General features: G+C 30.2%; 1 protein-coding gene across 1 annotated transcript in view; it reads right to left on the reverse strand.

Annotated features, from left to right (window-relative positions):
* Positions 1-5,774: 5,774 nt before the first annotated feature.
* The window catches only part of LOC111640580 (hypoxia-inducible factor 1-alpha-like), an 85,502-nt gene continuing 79,363 nt past the window's right edge, over positions 5,775-11,913 (reverse strand). The window contains exon 16 of the mRNA XM_023386604.1: positions 5,775-8,908. Coding sequence (XP_023242372.1) covers positions 8,663-8,908 — 246 coding nt within the window. The 3' untranslated portion in view covers positions 5,775-8,662. The remainder of the gene's footprint in view (positions 8,909-11,913) is intronic.

Below are 11,913 nucleotides of genomic sequence, written 5' to 3' on the forward strand. Positions count from 1 at the left end.
ATTCACCTCGAAGCGACATGCAACGGAGAAAAATTTCAACACGGGAAAAATTAATATATTTTTTCGTACATAATTTGTTATCCGAAAAATAAGTTATCCGAACAACCCCAGTCCCCAATTGATTCGGATAAACGACGCTCTACTGTATAACTTAAACTGACACGTAATTTAGGGTCACCAACGAGTTAGAATATACTACATAGAGTGGCTCTAACGACGCCGTGTTGAAAGAAAAGCGAATACACGTCGGCCATTTTCCTTTTAATCAAGGAGACGTGAAATTTGCCATTGTGTTGTGTAAAGGCGATTAGAATATTCTAACTCGTTGTGTAAAAGTGTGCAAAAGAAAGTTTTAACCCTTAACTGAGATGGTGCAGGTCGAAATGACCCTAAATACTTCTTTTTTAAATTCTGAAAGTAAATAACAAGACCTTTCTTTCTTTAACCCTTTATTTAAACGTTTCTAAACAAGACAAAATATTCTGTAACGACAAGTTAAATGCATTTCTAAACATTCTGAATTTTACTTTTCCGGCAGTTATATATACATAACAAGGAAAAGTATTGGGACCCTCAGAGTTTTTTTGTAAATCTCCACAAAAGTAAAAAAAAATTAAAAACTTATTCCATGTATGCATGTGTTGACGTCTATAAGAAACGAAATTTGACATGATAATTTGTATATAAGGTGTATTGATGCTCCTTGTTAATTTAACAGCATCATAGCTCCTTAATATTAAAAGTGTGGGGAGATAGAGGGGTGTCATGTGTCATATCTCGAGAGATGTCGGACTTAATAAAAATGTTATTCGTTATTAACATTTACAATTTTTTTTAAACTCATCACTATACTCAAAATTAAGCTTTTTGCCCTTCAATAATAATTAAAAATATAAAACGTTATAAGTAAGGTTTTTCTTCCAATAGTAAGACTAGTGGTATTTATCACGTCTTTCTTGATTATCCGGAGACCGAGTTTATAAGAGTTCACTTTATTTCGCCTATTTAACAATGCATTTCGGATTGATAATTTTCCAACGGTTTCACGGCTTCGGTGTCTAAGATTTTCACTTACAACATAACGAACAAAAGGTTAGTTCATGTTAATGAGTAGTATGGTCCAAATATGTCACACTGCATTTGTCACCGCAAAAATAATATGTGTAATTGTAATTTCAATTATTCAATGTTTTTATATGTTAACTGGCTATGCAAAGCGGTGCCAGACATGTAATACTTTGGCATTACGTGAATAAAAGAGTTGTGTGTGTGTGTGCATTTATCACCGTTTACATGCTCATGGTCTTGCCAAATCTATAATGCATTCCAATACTTTCTTAGTGCATATAAGAATTTTATATGTAAATAAAATATATGCTCTCGCCTCAAATTAGTAATGTCTTGCCCCTGTACATCATTCTTTTCTGAAAGCAATAGAGTCGTGCAGGTCATTATCTAACTCCTTTCAGGGGAACATTTTTGAATCGAAATAACGTGACTTTCGATTTGAACCAGAAGTTTGTATTTAGTTAATTGAGACCTCCAACCCTAATCTTTCCATATCTGGTTTCGGCATTCATCTATCTAACTCTGTTCTCGCGATTAAGACAGACGGACGACAGTGGGAATTTGTAGGGCTACAATTTTTTCAAATTGCAGTCCAAACAGGAAAAGTATAAAAACGATATGACTGTTTCCTAGTAAACATTTAGTTGTTGATAGAGAATTGTTTGAAAAATGTTTCAATGACGATATACGTGTATATATAGATATGGCATAATCAGAGCCGTGGAAATGTTTTTGGTGTCCTAAGCAATACGTTAGATTTTTAGTCCACGGCATATAAATGTTCGTGAGGCGTAAGGAGCACTCACGCCTGTCAATCATTTATGCAAGGCTTTAGCAACAACGTCTTTGCATTTGTCCCGTGCTACTGCTCTGAGTATAATAGATTTATATAATAAAATGTATTGTAACAAACAAAATTCAGTTTAAATATTGACAAGAATTAACATTAAATATGTATAAATGTATAAAATTTAATAGAATCGTGTACATTTTTTTCTTTTTTCGTCATCCGTCATAACTGCCAGAAACATTATTAATTATAAATTAATCTAAAAATGCGCAACGTCAATATAGAATCTTTAAACAGTTATTATGAAATTTAATAAGTTTTATTAAATACCAGCAGATGAGCCCGACGTTGCCCGGGCAAAAAACAACAAAGATTAAGATTATTAGATTATTTCGCACTTCTAATCATTGTCTTGTCTTATCATTGTCGTTGGGCTTCAGTTACACAGACTATTGCGCCCCGTGGTGGTGAGAGATGGCGGTAGTAATATTTTCCTCAGTATTTATAGGTCTGCTTGTAAACGGTGAAAAAGGTGATCATACTTTGTATACAAATCTCGATGGGCGTAAATTTAAGACAATCGCTTATCTTAAAGATTTTGTGATGAATGATACTGTTATTGTTTAGAATTTTTTTCCGGACGGGTTCAAATTGATAGCAGTTATCCAACCGATGTATAGTTGTATCTTGCTCTGTCGGGCAGAAAGTGTAGGATCAGCATTTTCCAGGTTACGTTTATGGAGGAAGGAATTAGTGATGAGGGAATTAGTTCTGGCACGATGAATCAGGATAGTAGTGTATCGGTCCGTATAGTCCATGGCGGGGATGTGACGGCCGATGATGAGCCATTGATAGTCTGTATGGCTGAGAAAATTATACCATTCGTTGTCCATTTGATGTTTAATCCTTCTATTCTAGTAGCCCGGGACGCTCCCTAGTGGCCATTTTTGGCATACCGTGACAGAACCAGTTTTTCAGCTTTATACAGTAGATAAAGATTTATATAAAATCGTGAAAATTCCATGCACAGTTTTAACTGTTGAAATAATTATAATTTTGCTTTGGACATATATCGACTGCAATGTGTGTTTTCGGTTCAACTTGGAAATGGTATCCTCTCGTACTGTAGTGCATTATTCTGTGGTGAAATGTTTTACTAGTAGAACACCGGTCGAAATATTATACGTTGCTTTGGCCAGTTATAGTCGTTTAAACAATAGCGTAACACGCACAGTCTTTTGTTAATTAAACACAAGAACACTACTTAATGTTTCATTGTCACTTTGGCCACGGTAGACGTGATGTCACTGTCGTTGTTCAATGCACTTTAACCGAAATGGAAGAACGAATCTCAAATGTTTTCGAAGTATCCGTTCGTAAATTGGGATGAAAAGTCAAGTCCAGTTGATTAAGTCGTAGCCTGGTGAAAGGTTAATTCCGAGTGAAAGTCGAAATCTGTGCAAGAAGGCTTGGCAGAAGGAAGGTTATTTTTCCAGCAGAAAAACCTTTCCCACCAAGACCTTTTACGCTTCACAGATTCTGCTCCAGCACGGCTGGGAGGTTTTGGACCACTTATCATATAATACGGATTTCACTTCCAAACAAGTTGAGTTTATTCCAAAACTTTTAAATCTTTAAGCACAACGGCTTTTAGAATCTCGAAACGTGTAACCTGAAGAAGGCCGAAGAATACGGTCGAAAACGTTTGTTTTTTCAAATAAATATTTTACTGGTCAATTAAAGGTTTATTGTGATTCTTTTTTTTATATACAGTATATTGTACCAGTACCTGGTGAAGAACCTTTACACAAGATTTCACTTCCATAGCGTTGGGACAAATGCCTCAGTGCATATGACGAATATTTAGTTTGTTTTTTAATAACTCTTTCCGCCCTGTGGGCAGTAAGAGGGCCTCATTTAGCAAGCCCACAATGGGGCGGTCGGGTGGTGAGGGACGGGAGACGACATATCCGGTCGAACCACCCCCCGAAAAAATCCTGGAGATTTTTCGACCAGTCCGGATTCGATCCTGGGTCCCCCAGAGCGGTAGGCTGCCATTTTTTTTTTCAGATTTTAGGAGTAAATTTTCGCTCGGCCATCCGGCCAACGATCATTGAGGAGCTAGAGGAGCAGGCCGAAAACATTTTGACTGGTAATTTTCTCTTTTCTAGCCATCAGTAGGTCTATTACCTACATTCCAAATGTAAAAAACGTAACAATAGTCCAAGTTTACGTAACGAAAGCGGAAGCATATATTATATAGCAGGGGTGGGCAAGAAAGAGTTCAGTAGGAGCCGAAATGTAGTTTTGCAAAATGCATGGGAGCCGCAGTTCTGTACCTTATTATTCTGTACCGCGATTAAGACAGACGGACGACAGTGGGAATTTGTAGGGCTACAATTTTTTCAAATTGCAGTCCAAACAGGAAAAGTATAAAAACGATATGACTGTTTCCTAGTAAACNAAAGCAGAAATTAACACTTTCAGCAAGAGCCGCATTTGCTCATGCCTGTTATACAGGCTACTGTATAACAGTAGCCTATATAATGGGCTTAGCCACTTGACTGCTCCCCCCCGGTGCCACGGCTATGGACAACCTACGCAAGAAATACATCCAAGCAATCACTTGTACTTATCTGTTCTCACGAAACATCGTAATTATGAGAAGTTTTCGAACTGGAGCCATGTATTCCAAAGATGACGATGAGAAGTTTCATCGGAACCAATGCAAAATACTATAATTAATAAAATTTTGTTAAAAGAATATTCTTTATTTCGTACAGAAACACTGTATATTTATATTTTGGATTTGTTGGGTTCAATTTGAAATTTCCAGTCGTCTTTCCTTAATTAATCTCGAAAACGGAGTTAGATAGGTGAAGACGAAACCAGATATGGGCAGGAGGCCCCTATTAACTAGGAACTTCTGATGCAAACCGGAAGCCACACTGTTTCAACTCGAAAATTTTTTTTTAAAAGGAGTTTATAGCAATGGAGTCGTGCCGATCATCTAACAAGAAAAGTTTGACATACAGGCCAAGCCACTACTAAAATGAGGTGGAGAGCATATATTTTAAATTAAATAAAAATATGACAAAAAATTGCAGCCAGGCATTGTGGCAATGTCACACAATAAATAATTGCTCCAAGTTTTTAATTTGTACTTTAGACTTCAATAAATTTTTATTAAATGTTTTGTATGTTCTTTTTTCATTTTTTCTCTAATGAAATTTTTGACAGGCAACATTCAATATACATAGTTATATTTAGATTTGTGAATGTTCTTGATAACTGTGAATTCTTTTATATAAAAAAGGTTGTGAAATTAGTTCTGTAACAAATTCCAAACATCTTGCAAAAGTTTTAATTAATAACAAATGATTATGTATAAAGATAAAGCATCTAATATTAATTGTAAGTTTATTCAATGGTTATGTACTGTACAGTACAATTAATTGAGTCCCAATTGATGGTAAGTATTGAATTCAATCATCAAAAATAATCTTTAATTCAATGAAGCTAATGTTCACTAAATCAAATGATTATGGTATCTCTAGTATCTTGAACCATGTTAGAGGTTCATAAAACTATGAACTCAAGATTTTAATTTCAAGTTCAGCATATTGCAATATAAACATTGCTTAATTTTCCATTTCAAACTGAAAAATTAGCCAAAATCTTTGTCTAATTTATAAATAAAATCTCTCTTGCATATTATCCATAATTTTAATATTTTATTTTGCTATTTTCTGTATTATTTTTAAAAATTTAAATTAATTAATGTTATATATTTGGATGAAACAAAATATTTTTGTAGTTATTTAACATTTTCTTTTTTTAAGTTCACTTTTGGCTTTTAATTTCTAAATATAAATTTTTAAAACATTAAAATTAAACTAAAAAAAAATTCAAAAAATTATCATTGGATAGATATTTTATTTCTTACTAAAATAATCTGCTACACATGATGCCAACCATCTAGTAACAAGAACAGCCAAAAAAGTGATCCTAGGATGAATTTTAATAACTGAGTATCATGACTGTAACCAAATTAATGACCTTTCCAACACAATTTTTTTTTGGGGTTTTTCCTCCCATAATTTATGATACATTCCTGATAGATCAACGTGTGATGCAATCAACAAATTAGTAAAATATTGGGACTCTGATTGAAAATAAATATTTACATATACAATATACCACTTATGATATAGTTAATACACTTTCTCTTCATGATACTCTCTCAATTTCTTCCATAAAATATTAAAAAAAATTAATTTTCTGTTAGTTTCCATGTTTGAATGATTTAATGTTAATGACTAAAAAAAATGAAAGAAAAAAAATATGTTTATAATACATAAATTATCAAGTTCATGAAGGGAAAAAGATGGCATACTTTGCATTTAGAAGTGCCAACAATATAAATTTCACTAATTCTTGTACTTTCATCATCTTTCACACTTTGCACAACCCTATAAATGTTATTTTACATTTGGATATGCTCCATATTATCCACATTTTTTCAGCAATTTCTGCTTAGATATATGTTTGTTCAACAAACTATTGTATAATAGCTCTGACAGACAGATATTCGATCCTGTATCTACATAATAAAACTATCATAATATAGAATATTAACTCATTGAAAATACAATGTAATAAACTATTTGTATTTTTAACTAGTGTTTAAACAGAAAATACGTATTTCATAATTAACAATAGTGAAATGGCACATTTCCACATTTTAGCTTTGGTTATGTATTGTGATCATATAGAACAAAGCCATAATTGCTTCGAATTATATCAAATCTTTACAAATTTTGAGTTTAAAAAAAAAATAATAATATACATAATGTATGAATATATTCATATATACTTATATATAAGTTTAATTGATATTTACATGATAAAAACAATTTCAAGGCAATGGAATTAAAATCAATCTTATAACATCTCTCCTGGCTAAGTTATTGATACAAAATATTGATTCTTTCCGTACAATTTTACATTTATTACAATTTTAAACAAATTATACTGCAAAATGATTATTAACAAGTGTTTTGTATTATCTTTTAAATACATTTTATGATCCAAAACATTGACATATAATGAAAATTGAAGTTTTTCTTTCTTTACGTAAAGCTCGTTTATACACAATAGTTATCCAGTAATCATTTTAAACATGCGATATAGTACACAAGTCATTTCGAGATTGACTTTCAATCAAAGACCAGATAACAATGTATATTTAACAGAGAAAATGTCTGCAATATTTCAGACTCTTATTATACAGCAAACCCATTATGGGTTATATTTATAATAAAAGAAAAAATATATAATAATTATGCAAAAATCAATGAATATCACATATCTTGTAAATGAAGTAAACTACAAAGCTTCATAAAATGACTCATTAACATCATATACTATTAAATAAAATTTGCTAATATATGATAATAAAATATTACATTGAGCAAAAACTAACTTGGCTTTAATAATAAGCATGCAAAGCATTGCAATTTTCCATTGATAAATTAGATGTCGCACATTAAAATAACAAAAAAAGGAAAAAAAATGCAATATGATAACAATAAATCCAGGCTAAGAGACATTTCTCTAAATTTGCCAGACTGTATAAATGAAAACATTTCAATAAAAAAGGCACATGATGGTTCTATGGGCCATATGTCGTTGTTTTAATTAGTTATTTTCAAAAAATTACTTTAATGAATTTTTTATGTAAAAAAATTGATAAGAATAAAAAAAGTGTTAAATTATCTTAAAAATTAAGAAGACAAGCAATGACATATGAACATTCTCTTATTTGAATGGTACCACAGCGGATGGATTGATGTTGAATTCCAATCACAACATGAATATCAGTCATATATTTTACTACATAAAAGATATCAGGCAGCTAGCAAGTCCTGAGTGAAAAGGATGCACTTTTTTCCTATTGCTTTACCACCACTCTGCTATTATGTAGATAATACTGCATATTGCCACACTTATCACAATGCAATACTATTTTGTGATCAGGCACTTTTTTATGACACTTAGGTTGGAATTTATTTTGTAAATTGTTTAGTGATAGTTTCCTTCATTTCTTTTAGAATAAAATTTTAAGCAATCCTTTTTTTAAAAAATATATTTTGGTAAAGTTTTTCACGAATGATTTCTTGCCAAAAAAAATTCCATTCTTTCCCAGATCTGTGATTTCCAATTTGGTTAGGAGAGAAATCTTAGATATTTACACATCATACAATTTTAAATATCAATATTTTACAACAATGAAAGCAGATCTTTTTTTGTCAAACTATGAAGCAGATAGAATGTACTTTTTAATATTTTCTCCTCGATTGACTATAAAAACAATAAAATTAATACTTAGCTAATTATATTACAATTTTTAGAAGAAAATAAAAGTACATGTCTCTAATAATTACAGTTTTTAGGTAAATACATTTAACTGATTTTTTTGTTATTATTTTCTTTTATGCATTCAACATTCCAATGGATATTTTTACAACTGCTTATTGTACTTTTGTCTACAGAAATATATAGTTTCTCTCTATCAAAAAGCATCATAAAAAAATGCTGACTTTCAAAATTTTTTTGTTTAACCCCCTTTGGCCACAAAGAAATATATAATTATTCACTGATAAGTCCTCAAATATTTCTGTGGCATTTACAAATTTGGCAGTTTTGTAAAGTGTGGTGCGTGATGCTTCTGTTTGTTTCGAGAGATGTAATGTGGAAGCACGACACCAAGTTTTCTTTTGTTTATTGTCGAAGCACCATAATTTAAACAATGGCAGTTACGTCTTTCATCGTTTGGTCCAACGCCTTTAGTAATTCTTCACCCTGTAACAGATACGAAGGCTGAATAGGCGCATTCACTTCCGCATCTTGTTGAGAAATATACAATAGAGATGGTACGGCATTTTCTTCTCCGTTCGTTAAACGTGTAGTTGTTTGAATTGTCTGATTTTGGAAAGTATTGCTTTTCTTTGATACATTAACAGATTGATTGCCAGAAGAGAATGATGACTATAAAAATACATATATAGATGAAGTAAATTTGGTGTATTAAATATCACTGTAAATATATAATTAAATAAAATAGTTTTCTTTTATTTTGAGAACTGAATTTTGAGGCCTCATACGCGTGCCTCTTGCGCCTGTGCATCCCCCACTGACAGATAATTTAAATAAATAAGTATACTGTAGTTGACTCCCGCTTTTACGAGTAATAAAATGTTTATCTGTTATGACTATGAAATATCTTGTTGACTATTTACGTATTTCCGAGAANTAAATGATCACAAATGAACTATTAACATATTAAGATTTATGTAAATTTTTCTTTTAATTGTAAACTAGTGATTCAACATGCCCTTTTCTATAATCTGTATTAATCAGAGATCAAGATAAAATAGCAAAGTAACCATTGAACTAATACATTATAAGATTTGTTTTTTTGTTTTTGTAAAGATTAAGAGTTTTAAATTTTTTAACAGATATTTATATCCTTTTTAAAAATTTTTGCAGCCTGAAAAGGGATTGAATTTCTATCAATCCAAAACGCATTGCTGAATAAAGGTGAAAAAGTTGATTGTATTACTCTCTGATTAATATGGATTACAGGAAAGGGCATGTTGAATCACTAATCCATGATTATAAGAAAAATTTATGTAAGTTATATCCACTTCTTAGTTAATGAATTTAGTTGTTTCTTTAAAAATGTTAAGATTTACATATTATAATCATAGTAGCTTATTCAGATGAGCTTATTAAATGAGCTAAGCTTATAAATTTGGAGCTGATTTAAATAATTTGAATAATTCAAAAATCATTAGCAGATAAAGAGTATTGTTATATTCAATATCATCAAGAAAGTTGATAAATGATGATATGCTACAATATAAGATCGTTTACATTGCAGATTATTCACTAATTACAATAAATGTCAATGATTTTTGGAAAAAAACCAGATATACAACAAATCATAGTACAGTAGAGTCTCAAAAACTCGGCACTCGATAACCCGGCAGTCCGGATAACTCGGCCACACCCTGACAGGGCAAAAAAATCCTTAGTTAATTAATTTTCATTATAGACAGCTTTATGCCTCAAAGTATTTTTCTGAGGTCTGTCTTATCAGGTAAATTACTGTACACAGTGTATTCATTAATTTTCATTATCATGTAGTAAAGGCTCTATGCCTTCATAAAGGACGTACTTTTCCTTTGTTTAAGGGTATTTGGGCAGTTTATTCTCTGTTGTATTCTCAAGTAAACAATACATACAAGTACAGTACAGTATTTTCTGAGGAAACACTCATACTTATTTTTTTAACCCCATTTCTGATAACCCGGCATTTTCACAAACTCGGCCACCCTTCGGTCCACATTAGGCCGAGTTTTCGAGACTCTACTGTAATAACAATCTGCTAAAATGTAATTTGTATTTCCAATTTTTGATTTTGGATATAATAATTAAGGATGCCTTATAGGAAAGTATTGTTACTTTGACAAATTTTAAGGAAATTATAAAACTTCATATTAAAATCATCTTGAATTAAATGATGTTATAAAATAATGTTAGCTTTTATGAAGTTTCAGAAAATTGAAGATAAATCAGTAAAATTTCACTGAATATATTATTCATCATAAACATAATGCAAATTATAAAGTTTGTAATTAATATTTGATATAAACTTTTTGATAATTCCATTAAGCATTTTATAGTGAAGATGACTTATAAAAAAATATCCAATTCCAAAATTCTCCTTCCCATAATGAATTTTATAAAATATAGTATTTACCTCAATATTTTCTAAAAGATTATTGAAATAAATTCAATTAACATCTTAAATAATTAAATTATAACACTAATTTATATTTTTATTATATATGAAAAAATAATTAATTTTTCCAAACTATCTTCACTACAATTAATATGATTTAAAAAGATAAGCAAGCTGTTCAAACAATAAAAATTTTATGAATTTCAGAAAAAAGTTGCATGGTAAATATTCAAACTTTTATGAATTATTATGTTATATCTGTGCTCTAAATTACTGTTTCAGATGAACACTTCATTTTCTGATTGGCCTAGCATTCTAAATAAAATTGATTTGCTTGTTAATAAATATTTTTAAAAATATGGAATTTAAAATTAAAAATAATTAATTTTTAAAATGCTATGCTATCATCATTATGGCAGGGAGAAATTTCCAGATTTGATATTTTTATTTTTGTTTTCTCAATTTTTACCAATACAATCAAATTTTGAGACAATAAGAAAATATATCATCATTAATAATCATATGTGTGATTATTAAAAAGTAAGCTGAGTAATTTCTTATGAACTGATAAAACATAGAAAATAAGTAAATGTAAAACAATTCAAATTAAGAATTTTTAAATTAATATCAAAATGATACAGATACACATTTAGTATTTTGTTTTAATAAAATATCACGTATGTTGAAAATATAAAATGAAATTTATAAAAGTAAAAAAAAAATCACTGAATTAATAATAATTAAATATAAATAAATTAAATAAACATAGAAGTTATTAACAACAAAAATGTGTATACATGTTTTTGAACATCCTGTATATCCTGTGAATAAATAAGCAGTTCCAGTATAAATGTATTAAAATTTTTTTTAAATTTGCATGGTCATAAATAAGGAAACTTGATCAATAAAAGTTCTTACTATTTTTGAAATAGAGTAAAAAAGTTTCTTTAAATATAAATTTTAAAAATAATAAATAAATCCGCCTTTTGAATACATTGCAATTTGTGTTGCAAAAATATGTTCTAAATGTTACAACCACAGTAGAACCTCCATTATCCGGACCTCCATTATCCGGATTTTCGATTATCCGGATTGTTCAAACTAAACAAAAATTTTACGAATTTGCTGATTTGCACTTGGCGAATTACGACACTGCTTATGTACGTGATGGAATGCATAACTTTTTTTTTGTTTCAACAACGTCTCACCCAGCACAGTGGTCGTAAACTCTTAAATATATTTTACG

Source organism: Centruroides sculpturatus, unplaced genomic scaffold, assembly GCF_000671375.1.
Source record: "Centruroides sculpturatus isolate CEXI.00-Female unplaced genomic scaffold, Cexi_2.0 scaffold1463, whole genome shotgun sequence".
In the NCBI taxonomy this organism is placed as follows: domain Eukaryota; kingdom Metazoa; phylum Arthropoda; class Arachnida; order Scorpiones; family Buthidae; genus Centruroides; species Centruroides sculpturatus.